Below are 23,323 nucleotides of genomic sequence, written 5' to 3' on the forward strand. Positions count from 1 at the left end.
TCTGGCCTCTATATTTATTTATTTCTCAATCACCATTTCGTGAAGCCTGTCACCTTATCATTAATTCCTCTTGACACTTTCGGTTCCAAGCGACACAACTGTAATTTCATGGGCTTGTGTAACCTGGGCAGGCATGCTGGGGGTGGGATGGTGGAGGTGGGGCGGCTGTAGATGTGTGTGCGTGTGAATAAAGGCCTTCCTCTGCCAAGATCAGAGCGAGTGGGTGTCACTTTCACTAACAAACATGCTCAGGATGACAACATGAATGTATTTGAATAATTAAATATCAACTTTTAGTTGTTTCAAATGTTGTTTTAAAGCCAACATGAAACCATTTAACTTTCGTAATCTGACACGAAAAGGATATTTAGAGATAAAAACATATAAGACAAGACTTATATGTGAAAAGTATATACATATAAGACAAGACTTTATGGACTTATATTTGCAACCGCGGTGCCATCAGCCAATCAGCTACAGTCATTAGTCACATGACACTGATTACACTTTGATAAAAGATCACAAAGACAAACATTTCTCTCTTTAGAATAACGTGCACTGATGAATCATACACAATAAGACCAGGAACTGAATTAACAAAATAAATAGGGTCATTTTTGATTTCATATCGACTTTTATGGATGACCAATGTAGTCTGGATGAGGTCTTGGAAAATTCATCTTGGGTAAGTGGATTACTCTGAATATCAGATTGCATTTACATCACTGTTTAGTTTGAAATAAATGTAAGAGGCAGCTAAGCCTTACAAAAAATACTGTGGCTGTACCATGGTAATACCATCATACTTTAATTTATAAACCTAGGCTTATAGGCCAAACCACAGAAAGACGTAACACATTTATCTCAGAAAAGCTAGGCTACATACACACACACAGCTTTTCTGAGGTAAATGTTGTGACATTATTTACAAGCTGTTTTATTGAAATCTTTGGTTTTCATTTGGACAACAAACTCTGAAAAAACATATAGGCTATAGATAGTCTGTCATTTTAGTCAAAATTCTGTCAGTTTCAGGACAAAATTAAAACAATGAATGTTGTTTTGACGCTCTTTAATGTTGACTGACAGATTGCTGCACACTGCCTTGGTGTGTGCACACCAGAATTTAATTATAGACACGAATTCACGCGGGGCGACACAAATGACGCGAATGGGGCCACGTGATTGCTGCGAACGTGCAATATTCGCCTTAATCGCAGCTTCACATGACCAGTTGTCGTGCAAGCTAATCAGCGAAGAGCTTATTGACACGTCCAGTTTGAGTTCCTGGAGAAGAAGGTGAAATTTACAGAGTGAGCGTGTGGATGGTGCTGTGAACCCAAACATGTCGGCGTTTGGCTTTCCGGCGTTTTTGGAACTTCCACAACAGGTAGTAGTTATCTCCAACATGGTCGATGACGAAAAAAATGGCAGAAGGAAATGTTGTTGTTGATGTGCATGAAGACACTCTTCATCATGCAAGTGATGCAAAAAACTATGGAAGCCCATTTCCGGCACTAATTAAAAAATAAAAAAAGGTAATTACGACTTTTTATGTTACAATTCTGGCTTTTTTTTTTAATCAGAATTGCATGGAACAAACTCGCAATTCTGACTTCTTCACAATTGCAAGTTATAAAGTCAGAATTACGGGATATAAACAAAAAAAAAGTAATTCTGACTTTTTTTCCTCTGAATTGTGAGATATAAACTCACAATTGCAAGAAATAAACTCGCAATTCTGAGAAAAAAATCACAATTGAGAGATATAAACTCATATTTTTATCTCAAAGTTATCTCATATTTTTATACTCATAAATAAATTTATTTCTCACAATTCTGGCTTTATAATTAGTTTATATCACGCAATTCTGACAAAAAAGTCAGAATTGCCCGTTTATATCTCACAATTCAGAGGAAAAAAAGTCAGAATTGCAAGTTTCTATCACGCAATTTTGAGAAAAAAGTCCGAATTGTGAGATAAAAAAGTCAATTGCCCTTTTTTTTTTTTCATTCAGTGTCGTAAAACATCCTGCGAGTAATCTAGAGCCAGTACGCGATGCGAATATGTGCTTCGCTTTTGGTGTGCACACACCATGTTCACGCACGTGAACCTATTCTCTCTTCCGCTTTACTACTAGTTATCGCACGAAACAGTACAACTTACTGAAGTGTATCATGTCTGTTGTAATCACCCAGTTAAAGTTTCAGAAAGAAAAGAAAAACATCAATAAAACGGCATGTTATAATGTTACATTTACCTCAGAAAACAATGTATGTGTGTGTGTACCAGAGTATGTGAGTGGAGCGGCGTGATTTTGCCTGGAGCTAGGAGCGGATTTTTTGAAAGTCGGAGCGTTGAGGTTTTCACTCGCTCCGAGAACGCTCCGCTACCGCTCCGTCACCGCTCCATCACGAGCACAAATTATGCCAACTCACGCATTAAACATAATTAGTTAGCTTGACAGATATGTGGATCACATATAAAGGAAAAATTGAAATCGCATCATATGACCCCTTTAAAACTATTCTTCTAGTATTATGCATTTATTTTTCGTTTTTTTCGGAGCGGTGTTTCTGCGAGGAGTGGAGCGGGAGCGGGAAATGGTGAACCCGGAGCGGAGCTGGAGCGGAGTGATTATTGAATGCTTAAAGCACGGAGGGCAAATTTTTGCCGCTCCACTCCGCTCACATACTCTGGTGTGTACATATGTCTTTCCGCAGTTTTCTTTAGACAACAAACCTTGAACTTGTCCAAAACAAAACAAAAAACATGGTCCTACTTATGTTCTGTGCTCAATAAATCCCTTAAGTACTTGTAATACTTTTTTTGTAAACATAATGGTAATACAGTCAGATCATTGCTTAAACTCTAAACCAATCAAAATATAAACAGAACAGCAATGTGTTGTGACGGCAGTACTGCAGCACTCACAACAGGCCTGACTCTAAAAACCCCACAACCTTGACCTGCATCCCACCGGACTGATCAGAGTCATGTAAGAAACGTGTGGAAAGATAGAAAACGAGAGTTAGAAGGAGAAGAAAGAAAAGAAAAAAGGAGACCAGGAGAAGGTGAGTAGGGGACACTGGACTCGCATACCTCCAGCACAGGAAGCTATTTATCATAACATGCTAGGGAGATATTGGCTCCATACTGAACCAATTAGAGCCGGGGCCTGTTTCATCATACTTCATAACCTGGGCTGTGGGGTTTTGGAGCGTGGTGCGGCACAGTAATTGAATTTTGATTAAACACACATGACGCGTGACCCTGAATAGCTATAGCGAGTGCCGGACCTGAGTTTGCGTGGGTTCTCCCAGCCAAGAACTTGGCCGAAAAAACAGGATGTACTTTAGAAGAAATGGGGAAAGGTGGGGGGAGGAGTGTAAAATGTTTGTAAAATCAGGGACAGCTGGCGAACAAAGATTTCTCTATGCTGCTGTGGCGTCTCCATCAGCGAGGATGAGCTCTGCCCACGCCGCCGGGGCGTTTGACTCAGAGGTGAGAGAGCGCGGTACACCAGCGCCATGAATCTTCTCTGCTGACGTGCTGTGTCCACAGCTTCATTGCAGTGGGGCTGTGCGGGTGACAGGAGACGATGACTGACTGCGTTTCTGCTGAGTCATAGACTGCGTCGAGAGCCACGACACGGTACTCGATTAGTTTCTAGCAGGCCAACGCACACACACAGTGAGGAGCCAAGCAGATTAGCTTACAAGACCACGCTTGGACTGAAGGTCACACACACACAGTCTTCATAAACGGTGACAATTGGGAGTCTGGTCTGTTCGTGTGTGTGACCTGCACTTGTTTTTGCACAATAATCAAAAACTAAGACTGTTTTGACACCATCAATCCATCCAAATGAGGCAGATGTCTCTGTAACGCAAGAGGTTATGCGCGCAATTTGACACCGTTGAAGAAGAAAGTAATTTTAACTGATTGCTTTTGCTCTCATGAGAAATTTAACCTCATGTTTTTCATTTTTTTCTTGGATTCTTGTTGCCACATTTAGAGCAAAAAATACATTTAATTTTGAGATAACATTTAAAACAAGAAATGAAGCCAGAATTGTGAGATATAAAGTCACAATTATGAGGAAAGAAAGTCACAGTTGTGAGAAAAAAATTCATTGAGAGTAGGCATTATCAGAAATAATTTATAAATGACAAAAAGTAGCAATTACGAGAAATATACTAGTTGCAATTTTGGGATATAAAGTCACAACTGTGAGAAAAAAAGTTGCAAATGAAAGAAAAAGCTGCAATTTAAATTAAAACTAAATTAAGAAGTGAAGACACAATTGTGAAATATAAATTCACAATTATGAAAAATAATGTCACAGCTAAGACACGTACAGTTGTAATTAAGATAACGTCACTATTGTGCGAAAAGAGTTACAATTTGGAGAAATAAAGTCACAAATAAGATAAATAATTGTGAATGTGAAATATAAAGTATTTATTAAATTAGCTATTATAAAAAATAACTGCAATCTTGAGGAAAATAGTCAGGGAGGAGTTGAAATTATGATAAAGTAGAAATTGCAAAAAAAAAAAAAGCAGTTACGAGAAAACAGTCCTTGCAATTTTGGCATATAAAGTTGCAATCTAAGAGAATAAACTAGAAATTACGAGAAAATGTCACAATTGAGAGAAATTGACGTTATTATGAGATAAAGCATAAATTACAAGTAAAAGTAGCAATTACCAAAATTGATTAAACGTGTGAAATAACGTATAAATTTTTTTTTACTCTGAGGCAGAAACAGGCCTCCATTTATTTTTATTAGCACATGCAAAGCTTTGATCAGAAAGCGTTTATCAAGGAGGCCAGAAATCGGCTGTATAACAGAGCTCCGTTACAGAAGAAATTTGTTCATCATTTTCTTTACAGGCTGTCGAGAGTGACAAGGACAGCTTGCTTGGCACAGTGTCAACCAGAAATGCTTGTCAATATCACGAGTGTATGAGCGCTCCATTCATGATTGCATCTGCACTTCAATGCACCACACGTTTAGAAACGAGAGAGAGACAGAGAGAGAAGTGGTGATTACAGGGCAGGGGTTTCTTGGTGATCACATTTCAAGACTGTTGAATTCTGGGAATGGAGCAGAGATGCTGCACTCACTGTGGGATTTCGCAGCTGTGGACCTGTCCACATCCTATCATGTCAAACACATACAACATTACGGCTAGTGGCCCCAAAAAGAATTTGGACATTTAAACCACACTTAAAAATGTCTGAATGTCATTAGATTTTAAGCACTGTTGTCATTTTGAACTCAAGTGTGGCTTAAATGTTAAGATACTTTTTGGGGCCATTAAATTACCTCAGAAACAGCCATTTAGACTTACACAAAACCTTACAGGCCCCATGATCTCAGCCATTTCCTGTTTGCGCTATTTAGTGTCATATTGTCTTGAGAGTCTCTGTGTATCAAACCTCTCAGGTGGACAGAAGGCAAAGACTCAAAGTTCAGCCACAGGCCTTTGACATTTCAAGTCATTTTTTTGCTAACATGACCATCTACCAAACAATTTAGCTGCTAAATCGCTCATGTAGTGCACTGTATGGAGTGTCAGCCATTTTGCTGTCTGATTTGTAAGTTATTTAAATGCTGTAAGCACTTAATTTTCTTATAGAGTTCACTCTTTTATGCACAATCCAATGGGAAAAAGACTGCTGAGCTCATATAAATAGATATTATTAAATACAGACAAAGGTCTGTTGAATCATCAAATCATCCCTAAAACCAAAACACAAAAAGTTGCATATGTAATAAACTAAACTATTATTGCAATTTTACACTACAAGATACGCATAGAGCACCTTTTCTGCTGCACATTTACACCAGACACCACATTAGGTGCGTTTCCATTACAAATTTGCGCAAAACTTTTGCGATATTTTATAAATGTTGATAAAAAACTATTGCGAAATAATGGCGTTTCCATTAACCGATGTTATGCGACTAAAACAAAATTTTTTCCTCCCGCGATAAGCCATGGCAACAGATTTCGGTAGGTTAACATATATTGCAGCCACCGCACTAGCCATTATTTTTAATTGAAGGAGATGTAGACGTGTATCTTTAGTGAAGCAGTGCGGAGAGCCGCTTCTGAAACGTGCCGCGGCGCAGCTGGTATAAACACAAGCAGAAATAAATAAATAGTGTAAATAAGGGGTTATTCAAGCATTAATGACAAGAAAAGACCTTTATACTTGAGAGCAGCCACATATGAGGTGTTTCTTGGAGGTTATAGTGCATTAAAGAATGATCATGTTTCCTTTGCAGTTTTGCGATATATTCCTTTTATCGAATTGCCTGATACGAGCGTAAAAACTTTTTTGCGATATATGGGAGTTTTTGCGAAATTGACATGTTTCCATAAGGCATATTTTCAATTCGCAATTTGCACAATTTTAAAGGGTTAGTTCACCCAAAAATGAAAGTTCATCTTCGGAACACAAATTAAGATATTTTTGATGCATTCTGACAGCTCTCTGACCCTCCCTTATGGCGCTTTTCCACTGCGTGGTACGACTCGGCTCGGCACGGCTCAGTACGGTACGGTACGGCACGGCACGGCTCGGCTCGGTTTGCGTTTCCACTGCAGTTCAGTACCACTTTAGAGTGGGCAGGATTATTCACATGTCGTTATAGTTGCCATGCAGTGGAAAAGCGCCAATAGACAGCAAGGTAATTACCACGATCAACATCAAGAAATGTAGCAAGGAGATCTGTAAAATAATCCATGTGACATCAGGGGTTCAATCGTAATATTATGAAGCTACGAGAATACTTTTTGTGCGCAAAAGAAAAAAAAACGACTTTATTCAACAATTCGTCTCCGTGTCATCCTACTAGCGCCATTTTGGAGAGTATCCACTGAACGCAAACAGCGTATGTTGTTTGGTGTGGTGCGGCTGACACAGAACAACATACGCTGTTTGCGTTCGGTTTACCGATCTCCTTGCTACGTTTCTGGACGTTGATCGTGGTAGTACCCTTGCTGCTCTAAATGTGGCAACAAGAATCCAAGAAAAAAATGAAAAACATGAGGTTAAATTTCTCATGAGAGCAAAAGCAATCAGTTAAAATTACTTTCTTCTTCAACGTTGTCAAGTCAGAGAGCTGTCAGATTCCATCAAAAATATCTTAATTTGTGTTCCGAAGATGAACGGAGGTCTTATGGGTTTGGAACGACATGAGGGTGAGTTATTAATGACAGAATTTTCATTTTTGGGTGAACTAACCCTTTAAGGGTAATGAAAACGCAGCTAGTCACTCACTCATTTTGTTCCCTTCTTTCCCCATAAAATGCACTACGTGGCATGCACCGTACTGGAAATAGTGAACGAGAGAAGGAATAAGTGATTTTGGACCCATTTCCCCACCTGATGCAGCTGCATAAGGAATCAATGTGGTCTGCAATGCAGGATTATTTCACCCCTCCTTTGGGAGTTTGTTGTTTTTGGACGGGTAAAAGAAAGGGAGCACCCCACGCCTCCTCCGAGCTGTTTCCTCCTCTTAATTTTTCTCCATCTCAAAGGGCCCGAGAGCGGGAGAGGGAGAGATGGAGGTTGCACCAATAAAACACCAGGGCCGGATGAGGAATGGCCTCCTCCACACTGAGGGAGGGTGCAGTCCCAGAGCTGCTGCTTTCTCTTGTGGGAAGTGCACTATAAATCTCTAGTCTCTTATCCGGCTGGTCTATTGATAAGCCCTGCACTGCTGGGGAACAAGAAAAGAGCTTGAGAGAGGAGGAGAAAAGAGGTACAAGAAAGGGACGGAGGGGGTTAGGAAAACATTTTGCACATGAATCACTTTTTTCTTTTATATTAAAAGATCAAAGTTATCTTGTTCTCCATTTTTAAGGAGACATTTAACAACTCTGACAGCTGTATGACATGATATACTTAATCTAAACCCATTCAAACTCTTAGCGGTGCATTGTTATTATTGCTCATACTTACGGTTAAGGGTTTTCAAATCCCTAATCTTAAGTAGCAAACTTCAGGGCCTAACTCACATGAATGATGCTTCAAATTGAACCATGTGGTTGCTTTTCAAAGCGACTGAACATCTTAAAACTGTGCGAATCCTCGCTGTCCAAACTATTGTTTCATGGAGATTTATAGAGATGCCTAAATCAGGCTCTGGAGAGCTTGGGCAGAGTCCCAAAGCAGCACTGGTCACCCGTCATCACAGACGCTGGGGAACGTGCTAAATCTGTTTTTACATATCCAAGCAGAGTCGTACGTGTTGTAGCAAGGACACTGCAGTTCATAAGGAAGCATGCTCGTACGCACGTAAACGCACACACATTGGCGTAGTCAGGCCTGCTCCGCAATCACTTCAGCGTGATGAAGAGCCTCTACAGGAGTCTGTATTAATGGCGATGTGACAGACTGAGGCAGGGCAGACAAGCAGACACACTCAAGTAAAATTGAAGGAGCACTTGACATTGGTCTGACACAGACCGTTTGAAGATCAGAGGGGATTACGATGAACCACTTTTACTAGACACCTGAAATGTGTAACAACCCAATATTATACGATATCTTACAATTAGAGATTATTTTGACTGATACCAGATGTTATTATATGAGGGCTGATGATAAAAAAAAATTACCTTCCTAATATCGGCCAATTCAGGTCAACGACAAAAATCAACATCCGCTAATACTGGTCAGCACCAATATGGAAACCGATTAGTTGCGAATTTCTACTAACAAAGCAAAGTACAAAACATGTCAGCACAGAATGATAATAAAACTTTATTTACAGTGTTTAAAAAACATCACAACATCACACAATGTCCAACAATGTGAAGCTAGTGAGGACAGGAATGAAAATAAGCAAAAGATGGATGACATTCCACCAGCATGACTCAAAGGAAGAGATTGATTAATGGAGAGATGGAGAGAGAGTGATAGAGGACATGAGTGGTCCAGTGGAAAAAAAACAGCTATACAAGGATCCTAGCAGAACTTGGAGCAGTGGGACCAATGCTAGCTCAGCATATACATGAGCCATGTTTGCAACTCCAGACATGGGCTAGTCTTTCCCAGAGCGTTGTTTGGCACATCCATGTGTCTTTGTGTTTGGAAACGGCAAAGGCATGTCCAAAGAAAAGATGGGATTTACATAACACGATCCTGTACATTTGGTGGGTCATCTCATTGGGATCCACCTGAAATGGCAGAATGGAAAGAGTTAGTTCTGTTTGGGAGCAGGTCCAGGATAACACAAGCAGAAGATAAATCAGTCTCTTCCCACACTGGAGAAGACACATGTGGCAGGGAACGTTTCCAATGCTGAAAATGGATCAGTGTCATTTTTCCTATACGAGAAAGAACATAATTTGCGTTTCTGGATTCATTCCAGAGCTGATGTAAACATGAGAAACCTATTTATAAGGATGAAACATAGAAAAACAGAAGGAGGATTAAGTTGGTTGTAGGACATTTATCAGAGGGTTTCATGCCCTGTGCATTGTCAGAAAAAGTAAAAGGTAAATATATTGTACTTTCAGGGGTACAATAGCTTGTTGCTGGGGCAGAACCCTCAAAGGGACATTTTTGAACCTTATTTACCCATGAAAGTTTCATGGTAGTAATTCAACTTTTAGGGATAGATAAGGTACTTTAATGGTTCTGCCCCAATGACAAGGTATTCAACCCTTAGGATACAATTTTTGCACTTTTTATATCCAAGGACTGGACCATTTGACACACAGGTTGCTTTGTCTAAAGGTGTAGATCATCTAAATTTGGGTTGTTTGGTTTAGATCTAGGTGTCGATCATCTATATCTGGGGTGATTTATCTAGATCTACCTTGGGATCTTCGAAATATGGGCTGATTGTCTTGAAATAGCACTAGATCTAATGTTAGATCAACAAATCTGTATCAGGCTTCAAGGAAATAGCAAGGATTATGGTTTGAGGTGGTGGCCTACAGATAAACCTAGTCTTGGTCTTAGTTTCTGTCACAATTCTTTACTGAAAATGCCTCTGTTTTCAGACTAGACTTGCTTCATGAAACTTTCCTCACAATTTTTGGGTGAAAGCAAGAGAGAGATAGAAGAAAAGAGGAGCAAATAGACAAGGAAATGTGGTGAATGTGGCTGAGTGAATCAGGGATGGAGAACTCTTCTTTTCGGAGGCTTATGCTGGAACAATGGAAACACGGGAGAGAAAGTAATGGTCTCCACATGGGTCCCATTCCGCATAACACCCCTGTCACCGCCATTACCACTGCGGCAGCAAATGTTAACCAGAGAGCCGAACTGGCAGGAAACAGAAACTGATAGGGGACAGACACAGATATAAGGAATCGTCTAGAATGCGGCCACTATTTTTTTTTGGATACGGGGGATGTCTGCAAGAGTGTGTGTGTGGAGTACCAGGACAAAATTCAACAGATGCAGCCCTGGTGCCAGCCATAATAAGTGCAATCTCACGACCCCGCCGTGTTTTCCCAATGTCCTCTCGGCACGTCTGACATTTAATCTCTCTCTCTCCCCAGAGCAGGGAGCCCCTTCTGGGGAACAGAAGAGTGAGGGGCGGTGGAAGGGGGCTTAGAGCACAGCTGAAGGTATCCATGGTCTGCCAGTTTGCTTTGATACCCCAGGAGGTCACTCGAGATCACCACTGACCTTGACTCAGCGCATTATTGAGAAATCTTTGAAGGACTTTTAAAATATGCCACTTACCAATACGCCCATTGTCTTCTCCTCTCAACACTGCTGGTTTTGTGTGACAGGGTTCACAACTATACCATCCAACCTTATATTAAGTTTTCACTGCTTTGACAAAGAGATCCTCACCTGGTGTCTTCACTGCGAGAGCTGCGTTCTTCTGTAGGTCTCGTTTGTTATCGAAAGACGGGTGAGGCGTGCCCCGTAGTAGTCCACAATGTAATCCGACCCATCTGATGGGCCCACGATCTACACCAGAGCAAACAGAATGAGTCTCAAATGTCAGAGCAGCATAGGGAGACCTACATAACAATGTAATCTTTCACCAGACAATTACATGATTCTACATTACACAATGATGAATACCAGGTGGGCTGGTAGGGTCTATCGTCCTCCTCAGATGGCTCATGCTCGTACAATTGAATTATAAGACAGTAATGCCGAATTGGAGGCAATTTAAGTTTAACCCCAGGCAGTGCTGTAATTGAGGTTGCTTTTGGAGTCCTGGTGAGGAGGAGTGTCCCGAAGGACAGTCCCCAGATCAGAGCTTCACAATGAGCCTAGAGCCCAAACTGGGGCCCGTACCAGTTCTGAGATCAGCTACTATCCAAGCAGCATGCTTGGACTGACGCACAAAGACGGTGTAATGGCTTCCTGCAGGCATACGTGCCCAACACCTGGCCCTGCCGGCTTTGCTCTGCTACGCTTTGGGACGGGATGATAATGAGAACACGCATCTGGTAGAGGGAGAAAAGCGCCCTCCAAACACAGACACTGTGTTCTACCATATCGAGATTAGCGTTCGTCTGGCAGTGGCCCAATACAAGCTATTTCCTCTCGCAATGGTATCGGCCGAGAGTTGTCTAGATTGGTGTGGTGGTCAACTAGAGTTTCATGTTCTCTCATACCATTAATATTCGATCCATCAAACTCACTCGATGCCTCCACTCTCAAACCTATAGTTTCGCGGCGCCGTTAATCTTGCATCATTACTTTCAAAAGGCCAAAACGTGGTGCGACTTGCGGGAGGGAATATTGATGAATATAAATAACAGTAACATGTCCCAGGTGTTTATTCATTAGTTCTCAAAGGTGCATTTCCCGGACGACATGGCTCTTAGCGAAGGTAGTTTAGTGTATAAAATATGGGGTTTTAGAGAGGAGCGATGTGTGCAAATGGGGTCTTGAGGGAAGGGGATACTCTTTGTCAAAAGTGTCACAATTTAAAAACGTAGAGGCCCGACAGTCGACAGCTAATTGAGAATGTTAGCACGTGACAGCTTTGGCTGCCAGAGGCACTTCTTAAAAGCATTGCTCTCCCAGGGCCTTCAATAAGACATTAAGAGAACAATAAACACTGCAGTGGCCCTGTTAATCAAAGCCGCCACGGCCATTTAAAAAAATAAAGGCTTGCTTTATTTATCCACTGCGGCTAGAAGGAGCGGGTTTTTCCGAGGAGTAACACAAAACGACTGAAGGAGTGATGATAAACTGGCAGGAGCCTGAAATTGTCAATGAATGGACAGGTATTGTTTTGATTTGAGGCGCACAATGTTTATGGAAGTCAGTAAATTTGAAAGAGATTGAAAGGCTGTAGCTTAATAATGACGTATGATTCTTGAGACGAATGACAACTAAGGTATCGTAACTGTCCTGTCCTGATCTTTTCCAACATGCTGAAACATGTCGCAAGACATCAGCTCATTGTTCCCTCAGCGTTCAGTAGCTCAGACACATCTGAGCAAATCTCAAAAAAATTTTTGTTTTCACTAGCAGCGGGGGACGCAAACATTTCCAACATATGACGCAGCAGTCTGCGGATTTCTAAAGTACGTGTAATAATTATTCCTGGAGCCATCCTTCAACACGCATAAGAGCTTTCCATAAATATCTGTCATCAGTGGTGTGTGGAAGTGGCAGCAGTGAGCAAACGTCTCTCATGTATAGCTTCATTCAGACCCGTGAGGCCTAATGAGAGCGGAGTGGGTGAAGTTAGGCCTAACAAGATGACAAATGGAGTGGCTTTTTTCTCTTGTCAGGTGTAGGGGGCCTTTAATAGGGGTTAGGGGAGTCCTGTGGGAGCGTGCGACTCAGGACAGGAGGAGGCGAAAACAAACCACGCTCTCATTAGCTCCTTTCACAGAGCTGGAGGCACCGGAGGAGAGACACAGGTGCCACTGAATACAAACACAAGCATTCAAGTACAAGTCAGTGCTGAGTCTCTGTGTCTGCAGCTCATTTAGGGGATTGTGGGTAGAGTGCCTCCCCTGGTTACTGCCCTAATATGCTAAATGTAATCTAGTAGTCATTTAGCACACGCTTTTAACCAAAGTGACTTACAGTATATTTATTAAAGGTCTTGATCAAATGGCACAATGGTGATAGCTCATGAACCGCACATTTGCAGGATTCGTAAAGAAATGTCTGAATCATATTTCACTGTAAAATTAAAATAAATAAAAATAATATAAATGTAAATTAATGTTATTAATAAGGTAACACTTTAGTTTAGGGACCAATTCTCACTATTAACTAGTTGCTTACTAGCATGCATATTACTAGCATATTGGCTGTTTATTAGTACTTATAAAGCATATATTAATGCCTTATTCTGCATGATCATATTTTAGATATCTTAATCCTCCTTAATAACTTAATAAGAAGCAAATCATGAGTTTGAGGCAAAGGGCGTAGTTAATAGTTAGTTAAGAGGGAGAATTGCGCGCAGTTGCACTTCGGGTGTCCCAAGTTCGAATCCCGCCTCGTGGAACTTTCCCGATCCCATCCCATTCGCTTCCTGTCATATCTCCACTATCCTACCACTATCCTACCACTATCCTACCACAATCACAAAACAACCTTCCCCCAAAATCTCAGTATTGGTAGATAATCGTAATAAGGAATATTAAAACATAGTAATACAATTCTAAAAAAAAATATATAGTTATTTTATAAATAAAATGTGTTTTGTATGTTATTATGCAATAAATCTTACAATATTTTCCTTAAGAAAATTTTTACATTTATTTAAAAAAAATAAATATAAAATAATTCCTAAATAATAAATGAATAAAATATGTAACCAAATAAAATAAAAAAGCACATTTCCAAAATCAAATATACTTTCTATCCTTGGTGAAAGCAAAATACAATGTGAAGCGACACAATTACTGCCAATCGGAAAGAAAACGTGGGGCATAAAACAAAACAAAAACCCGAATGACTAATACGTTAGGCATCAGTAACCAAAATAAAATAACAAAATGGATCAACCTTTGAGAAAAAAGCAGAAGGAAATGCATGCATCAATAAATGGGTCAAAAGTCTTACCTGCATGGATATCAACATGAAGTCCACTAAGCTTCCAATTCCACAGAACCCCACAGTGCAGAATTTCAGTAGGCCTGAAAACAAACAAAAAGTGATCCACATGTTAACCAAGAACATACTGTACTAAAAGCCTCCCGTCATAACCAGTTTGTGTCCAAAAACACTTTCTCTCTGGCTTCTCTGTATGACCCCAAAGAAAAACAATTTTGAGGGCAAAGCTATTCGTTGTGGTTTTTAGTGCAGACTGCTGTTGAAGTTTTCAAACCACTGTGCAAGGTTGTAAGGTCAAATTACAAATTCGTACAACTGGCTTCTTTCTGTGTGAATAATTTAGAAGATTTTGTGCATTTAAGACTTAATTGGTAAGGTAGGATGGTATGTCACTCAATTAATATTCATGAGCCAAGTTAAGGTTTATAATATCCACACATAATTGCCACAAAATAAACAATTTTGGTTTAAATTTAAGTAGGCCTATTTTGGATATCCATTTGAAAACACCAACAGGAGCCCATGAGATCTGCAGTCAATTAAAAAAAACCTTCCATCCTGCGATTCAAACATAATTGCTGCTAATCATCTCTAATATTTCTTATAATTGGTCATTGAGGGGTTTAGGCATGTTGATTCCAGGACGGATATCAAAAAAGCCACCTGCAGAATGTCTTCTCAACAAGTCCAGGCCTTCCTTTGAGTCACACCTGGTCTGGACTGACCTCAGAGCTGCTGGGCCATTACGCTCTCAATGAACACGTCTATACAACTGACTCCAGCGTGGTGTGAGCCTGCCTTTCACAAAGAAGCCGGGAACAAGGGGGACCTTCAAACGCCCAGGCCCTTTTGTCCTAAAGCAGGTGCTTAATTGATCAGGAAGTCCTTAAAACATGGAGAGAGGCAGAAAGACGGAGCTTCCCGCTGTATTCCGCCTTGGGATTTAGATGTACGGCTTGAACTCATCTGCATGCGATGACAATAATTGCACTATGGGATAGACGAACACCATGAGATCTGATGGTAAAGGAGAGAACTGTTTTAGTTAATTAGTTGTCGCACGCTGATTCGTTTTGTTAAAACAGCTGGTGCCAAAAAAGAGCAAGGTGTTCTAAAAAGGGTCATCGGTGGGTTTCTCACATGTTCTGAAAGCAGCACATGTTCTACAGCTCTGTAAGGACTGATACTCTTGGCCTCACTGTGAACAGCATGTACCTTTTCTTAAAAGCTCTACAAAACCGTTTCATGACATCAGTGTGCGCTGCGATTTCTCTCAGGGGTTTATTTTCAAAATAGGCGTGGATCTGGTGGGGATTGTTAATATCGTTGTCAAAGGGGAAGGTCTAGAGTTCTTCGAACTAACAGAAAGGCCAGAAAAACACTTTAATAACCAGTCTTTAATCAAAGTTTTTTTTTTTTTGGCTTTAAATCCATGGCTGATGGAGGGACTCCCACAAAACCTGTTTAAAACATGTCCAGATTACATGTCTACGTAAATTCAAGAGCATTTATTTTTTATATTGCTGAAAGACAAAGTCTCTCTCTTTTTTTTAGGCATTATTTTCATTACAATTAAACACATTTTCCCCTGAAAATCCCCCCCCTAATTTATGGATGTTTTAGTTTTTAGGTTTTATTTTTGATTTTTAGATAATTCCCATTATTCCCTAAGCGGATTCTCATTAATATACTGTGGTAATTATTTATTGCATTGTAGTAAAAATAAATAAATAAATAAAATAAACAAAAAAAATAGATCAGTGTTGTTATTATTAAATAAAACAAACTATTAAAAAATGTATTTGTTAATTCAAATAAAGCTGACATAAAATAAAATATTAGATGAAAAACGTAAACTAAACAAAAATTAGAAATGCTGCCTTGACAACTTACTGATATAAATAATAAAATTACTAACTGAATGAAACAAAACTAAAACAGAACTAAAAATTTAATCAATTTAGAATAAAAAAACAAAACTAATAAAATGACAAAAGCACAAACATACTAAATTTTAAGCTAATTATTATTTATTAAAGCTAATACAAAATATTAATAAAAAAATATATAAATAATCCTAAAATAACATTGATTCTTTTAGTGAATTTTGAAGAATTTTAAAATAAGTGCTTTCTTAAAGTCTATAATTTTGTGTACATTTTTTTGTTACTGTTAAACTATGAATAAAAAAAAACAGACTTGAGATTATATATGACACCCTGCTCTCTAGATTTTGTTACCAGGATCGGGCATTAAAAAAAAACAAACATATTGGTTGACCACTAATCTGCAATTATATCATAATTACATAATTACATCATAATCATAATAATAATCAGAATATATCCATAATAATAATTGTTATCAGATCAAATTTCCATGTTCGTGCTGAAATGTCCATATCTGCCTTTTCAAATCAACAAGTGCAAGAAAAATCAGTCTGTGCGATTCTTATTCTGAGAACATCTGGTGAAAAGGTGTGTCCTTGGAAAGGAAACAAGAGATGATGTCAACAGCAGAATATCCAGGACTGATTCTGTCTGTTCTAAAGGTCCCCTGTGGTTCAGCGCAGCACAAGCATGAGATATTTTCATGAGTTATTGATGGGTAAATGGGTGCCAGAAAGAGGGGATTTCGGGCTACGGCACTCAGCCAAAGAGGGAAAAATGCAACGCTGGATCCATGGCCTAGCGGCCTACACATTTAGCCAAGTTCGAATCTGGTTTGCAACATTTGCAGATTTCACTTTCCTATCATTAAATCTCACAGTGTCTATAAAGAATGGACCAAAAGACCAACAATAAAAGTCAAGTAGTACTGTCTTACCCAAGGCTGGATATCCCAAGTAGAACCGATCCGCCCCAATCCATCCCAGGAAGAGTGACAGCGCAACAGCGACTTTGTATGAGTAACCACTCCTAATGTAAAACAAAACACATCCATGTTATTCAAATATATTTACAGATTATTCGCAAATATGAATCATCTATACTCAAATTCAAAGTAAGTTTGACTTACACATTTCGACACGGGATGCTTTTGTTAAACCCAACCTCTTCACCGCTGAATTTGAACTGCGTTCCATTTGACAGCCGACAGCTGATGTTTGGAGCAGGTAGACATTCCACTGCAATGAAACTCAGCCTTAGACTCCTGATTTAATAGTCATGTAGTGACATGTAGCTAGTATCAGGCATATTCTGGCATTATAGACATATATTTTTATGAAACATAAATAAAAATGAAATATACAGAAATGTTAATATAATGAAATATATAAATAAAATAATAAAAGTATATATATATATATATATATATATATATATGGAGAGAAACATTAACAATTATAATAAATTATAAAACAACATTAAAACACAATTATTACATTATAGTCTAAAATGTGATTATAGTTTATAATTATATTAATATATTATATATAATGTTATATATAATACATAAAATATTTCATTACATAATATTATATTACATGATTATATATAATAAATATAAAAGTAAAAAATTATTATTATTCATAACATAAATGTATGACATTTAATATAAATGTATAATATATTTAAAATAAATTATAAATGTAATATTTCATATTACACATTATAAATAACTTTAAATAGTTAAAAATTGTATTTGTAATTGTACATATTAAAATTGTAATATTATGTATAAAATTATATTTACACACTATACTGATCATTATACACACACACACACACTAAGTATTATAATATAATTATAGTAATTAATATAATTTCATTATGCATTATATATTATTTACATTATATAAATGTACACACTACAAACTTAATAAATAATATCAATTCTTTCATTTAGTAAATATATATGTAATAATATACAATTAATAAATAATACTGTATAATATAATTATATTAATGAATAGAAACTGGTTCTTGAGTCGCATCATCTATTTTGGGTTCTTTACACACATACCTGAGCACGGTCAAGGAGAAATCAAGTGGTATTTATATCATAAAGCAACATTAACTGATACAGATTTCCACTAGTGATGGATGAATGACAGACATGAGCCATCATAAGACAATCAGTGGACATCGAAATGTACTCAATTGTACATTTATGTAATAAAAACACATCTGCAATGTTCAAACCGGTCTAAACCTAATATAATGTCATGCAATGTAGGGCATAGAGTATAGCTTTCTGCATCACTCCATACAAGATTGAATCACAAATCTAGAACACAACACCTAATTTTTATACTCTAATTATGTAAAATACTGACGTGTAAGTTAAATTAGTACATTTATATTAAAAACAAGCACCAGTGCTGAGCTGGTGTAGCTGGTTTTTCCAGTAGGGATAACAGCGGCAATGCTAGCTAGCCGGCTACTATTTAAACGATCCCAATATATTTAGGCGATTTTGAAAGGATATTGTCCCAGCCGCAGTTTATCACAGCTGTCCACATCGTCCCCCAGGCTGTGGATGACAGTCAGGCAGAAGGTGAAGATGATCAGCGGCCGTGTTGTTGACCGAAAGCGCAACAAACTCCTCCAGCGCAACGCCATGTTGAACTGTCACGTGACTGCCGGAGCTCTTAAAGAAACAGTGCACTAGATTCGCCGCACACATAGCATGTAAGTCTCTCGCTTTTAACTTTATGCATATACTTAATAAAGCCAGATTGTTTGGTTAGAGAAAGTTTGCACTTAAAAACAAGTGTCGGTTCAACTTATTCTCGGTGTTTGATGCTGATAATCAACTTTATAACCGGCTAACTGCGCTAGCTTGTGTCACATGATAGCGTTTGTATTGGGAAGCAGGAGCACGTTTGTGTATGAGGCTGTATTTTCATTCTTTTCAAAGTTATGGTTTATTATTGCTATTTGAAAACAAAGCACGTTTCGATTGATAAAATGATTCTTTAATGTCTTATTTAGACTCAATAAGTTTTAAGAGCACTGATTTCAATGGTGACTCGGTGTTTTACGCGAATGCACCTGTTTGTTTGCGTTTATATAATTTATATTCTATGACATTCTATAAATAATGCTTTATTTAAAGAGTATAAATATAAACACCTCTATATTCTTCAGTTGCATAATGGTTTCTTTGTGTTTAAACTAAAATAAAGTTCGCCGAAACGTGAACGATCACTTCCTGGTTCCAGGTGAGGCTCGCGCAGGTGTAAACAGACAAAACAGGACTCAATCTCAGCCCAAAACAACACTTGAAATGCTGGATTGTGTTTTATGAGGGGTTCCAAGTTTTGATTTAACCTCAAGACCAAGTGTATGGACATAAATATTGTAGGTAAGTATGGTAGATACTCTCACTTTTGTTTGGCTGCTTATGTGAACAGAAACTACCAAATGATCGTTTGAAAGATATGGTCACAGGTTATAGAAATCGATACTTGAGTTTTAGAGTAATTTCTGTTTGATCATATGAAAACAAATGCACGATGTCAGCATAAATTTAGTAAAACTAAGATTTACTACCATCTTTGGGAGAAACATTGATGATTTATGTATTATAACATTTGCATGGTTCCCATTTTTGTGGAAATTTAAAAAGGTCAAGGACAACATGGAAATTAGTATCACTTTGATTTCTGTGTGATAAGTCTAATTGTGAGTTATACTGAATTTTGAATGTTTGATATAGCTCATTAAATTATTGTAATTATTACTGACAATAATTATAATAACAGCAATTATTACAGTTGTATTATTGTTGTTGTTCTTACATACACTGCCGTCTGAGTCTTTTATGTGCATCAAGGCTGTATTTATTTAATCAAAAACACAGAAAAACAGTAATATTGTGAAATATTATTGCAATTTCTAATAATGGTTTCCTATTTTAATATACTTTAAAATTTGATTTATTTCTGTGATCAAAGCTGAATTTTCAGCATCATTACTCCAGTCTTCAGTGTCACATCCTTCAGAAATCATTCTAATATGCTGATTTATTTTCAGTGTTGAAACTGTTGTGCTGCTTAAAGGGGTCATATGATGTGATTTCAAGTTTTCCTTTCTCTTTGAAGTGTTACAAGCTCTTGGTGCATAAAGAAGATCTGTAAAGTTGCAAAGTCTAAAGTCTCAAATCCAAAGAGATATTCTTTATAAAAGTTAAGAGTCAGCCACACCTACCTAAAATGGCTCGTTCTAACACGCCCCCACATGTCTACGTCACTATGTGGAAATATTAGCATAATGCCGCCCAAATGTGCACGCAAAGAAAGAAGACGTGGTTTCAGGAACGCAGTAGTGTTGATTAGGGCTGTGCGATTAATCAAAATCGAATCGAAATCGCGATTTGAGACGTTGCGATTTCCTAATCGCAAAGCCTGCGATATGGACGCGATATTACTCTGGTCCAGAGCATATGCATGACTGCCAGCCTTGAGTTGCAGTCTTACTAACCAATAGAGTGAGCGCACCTCCGTTCTCCCCAATCAGCACTGCTCTAGCCAACTGCGTAAACACCCACCATTAAAAAAAATAAAAAATACAAATAAAAAAAAACGGAAAGCGGGAGAGAGACAGAGTGGGATTATGGCGTCTACTGGGTCAGATCGATAGTTAGGCAAATTAAAACTAAAGAAAAACGTATGCAACTTAAGCTTCGAAATGACAGACAACGAACAAAAAAGGTAATTTGCAAGAGCTGCGTCACAGCGCATATCAAAAGCTCCCGTATCGGTTCTGTTTTCAGTACTGGAGAATAAAAGATACATTCTTAGATGTTTTTGTTAGTACGTGAAAGTTATCTTACACATTTTATCTCCCCAACAGATTAATTTAAAATAAGTTTATAATGCATGTTGGCTATTCCCAATTCAGAAGAGCGCACACACAGCCTGTGTCTGTGAATGCTTCTCATACTCGCTCCCCTCTGCCCCACGCGGCGCGAACCCCGCGTCACGGACGAGCCGTTCACGCTTGCCGCACTCACGCAGCCTGTCTCGTAATGCTCGAATATACTCGCACCCGGCTCCGCAAGTCTCCACGAGCGCATCTGGCAGTATGGATGAGGCTTGACGCACGCGCGCAACCTGTGTCGACTCGCGCCTGGCTCCGCGTTTAAAACGAATGTAAATTCAGTCTAACTGCTTGCTAATTTCACTTGGATGAAATGAAACATTCAGCACATTTTCCACTTGCTCTTAACGACTCTGTTGCCCTTTCGGGCTTGAACTGATGGTAAAACTAACCACATTATTAACTGTCTTGATATTTACTTTGAAAGATGAAGCTTGCGATTATGGTAAGGGGCGTTACATTTCCGACGCGTGCTTGTGGTGTTCGGCCAATCACAATGCACTGGGTCAGCTGGCCAATCAGAGCAGACTGCGCTTGTCAAAGGAGGGGGCTTTGTTGAAAACGACGTGTTTGAGAGAGGCGGGGCATAGAGGACCTACAATAATGTACAGTATTTGAAAAAGAATGTGTTTTTTGAACATTAAAGCATGTCAACATATTCTGTTACACAAAATAATGATCTTTAAAATAGCATCATATGACCCCTTTACATTTTTGGGGGGAACTTGTGATGCTTATTTCTTTGATTATTTGATGAATAAAAAGTTAAAAAGAACAGCATTTATTTAAAAAGAAATCTTTTCTAACAATGTAATTTTTTACTATCACTTTTTATCCATTTCACACATACTTGCTGAATAAAAGTATTAATTTCTTTAAAAAAAAAGAAAAGAAAAAAAAGATTTTGAAAAATTTACTGACCCCAAACTTTTTAATAGTAGTGTATATTGTAACGCAAAATTTCTATTTTGAATAAACACTGTTCTTTTTAACTTTTTATTTATCACCGATCCAGATTTGCTTCACAGGAATAAATGATATTTTAAAGTATATTAAAATAGAAAACTGTTATTTTAAATTGCAAGAATTGTTTCACAAAATTAGTTTTTTTTTCCTGTATTTTTGATCAAATAGAATAGATGCATCTTGATGAGCATAAGAAACTTATTTAAAAAACATAAAAAATCTTACTGATCCCAAACTTTTGATCGGCAGTGTATTTCTCTACATAACAAATTTGAAACATTAACTATTTGGTTCATGTCACCCATTAAATAATAATAATAATAATAATAATTATTATTATTATTTCTGCAATTTATATAATATTTTAATGGAAATTACACTCAAAAAGAACAATTTTAATGTATAAATTTTCCATAGAATTATTTTTAAAAAGCCCAATTAAATTAAACTAGTAACTTGTCTTTATTGACTAATCAATTCTAAAATCAAATTGAAGCTTAAAAGTGTTCAAATATCCATTTCCTTCTACTTTCACAGGTCAATCTGCACTGATTTTTCAAGATAACGACAATGTATGAGAACGTACCGACAGGTGTCACTAATTTTTGTGATTTTCATCTAAGCAAGCATACTATGTATTTAATCGGTCTTTGCATGGTTAATATCTGGATTGTGTGTGTTCTCAGTGTCTGCTTCCGAGCGGCAGCAGGTGCTCCAGGCCTTGGAAAGACTTCAGTCCAAGCTCGTGCAGAGGGATGAGTGGACCCACAGCGACAGGCTCGGCACGCTGAAGGAAGCCCTGCAGAGCCCTCTGTTCGGCCACATCCTCACCCTGCAGCACTCTGTCAAACAGCTTAAAGACCAGGTGAGACTTCCTCTAAATTATATATATATATATATACAGTGGGTACGGAAAGTATTCAGACCCCCTTAAATTTTTCACTCTTTGTTATATTGCAGCCTGTAGCAACCTTATTCTGACCAAGTTTTTATTTATTTATTTATTTTTTTAAATTAAGCATTGGTCTCCCATAGTAGCATACATTTAAATCATGATAAACACAGTTAAAACCACACATATAGCACCTCAATACCATGGTAAAGATATAACTATATGGTTTTTAGGTAGCATATTTGCATGAAAAACAGTAGTCTAAAAACATTCAGTATAAATGCACACATGCTATAGCTTAATCACAAATACATGCTACAAGTATATACCATTATTCTTTTAATAAAATTCAGTGTGAATATCCCAAATTTCTGCCACAATACCATGGTGCAGTGAGTGTTACTACAGTAAAACCATGGTAAATGATGGCGATGTGTAGATTGAAAAGCCTTCTGACTGTCTCGTTGCACACAGTGTTTCTACTGTTTGTCTTTAAACTAGTTTAAATCACCGAGTCATTTGTGTTCATCGCTGAATTCAAGCGCTTCACACTAGATCTCACAGCGCTGCTTAATGCTTGCGTGACCGAGTAAACACATCTGCTCT

General features: G+C 38.1%; 1 protein-coding gene and 1 long non-coding RNA gene across 2 annotated transcripts; one reads left to right on the forward strand and one right to left on the reverse strand.

Moving 5' to 3' along the window:
• Positions 1-8,773: 8,773 nt before the first annotated feature.
• On the reverse strand, positions 8,774-17,969 carry tm2d1 (TM2 domain containing 1). The gene is made up of 6 exons (XM_016542639.1): positions 17,953-17,969; positions 17,051-17,185; positions 16,859-16,950; positions 14,042-14,115; positions 10,841-10,960; positions 8,774-9,204 (listed from the first exon to the last, which is right to left on the reverse strand). The coding sequence occupies exons 1-5, from the start codon at positions 17,967-17,969 to the stop codon at positions 10,850-10,852; spliced, it is 429 nt and encodes a 142-aa protein (XP_016398125.1). The 3' UTR covers positions 8,774-9,204; positions 10,841-10,849.
• Positions 17,970-18,465: 496 nt separating this feature from the next.
• On the forward strand, positions 18,466-22,684 carry LOC107731536 (uncharacterized). Its single transcript, XR_001638781.1, has 4 exons — positions 18,466-18,666; positions 19,200-19,342; positions 22,363-22,417; positions 22,512-22,684. It is a non-coding gene; the product is annotated as an uncharacterized LOC107731536 (long non-coding RNA).
• Positions 22,685-23,323: the final 639 nt, after the last annotated feature.

This window comes from Sinocyclocheilus rhinocerous, unplaced genomic scaffold, assembly GCF_001515625.1.
Source record: "Sinocyclocheilus rhinocerous isolate Xijiao unplaced genomic scaffold, SAMN03320098_v1.1 scaffold4355, whole genome shotgun sequence".
In the NCBI taxonomy this organism is placed as follows: domain Eukaryota; kingdom Metazoa; phylum Chordata; class Actinopteri; order Cypriniformes; family Cyprinidae; genus Sinocyclocheilus; species Sinocyclocheilus rhinocerous.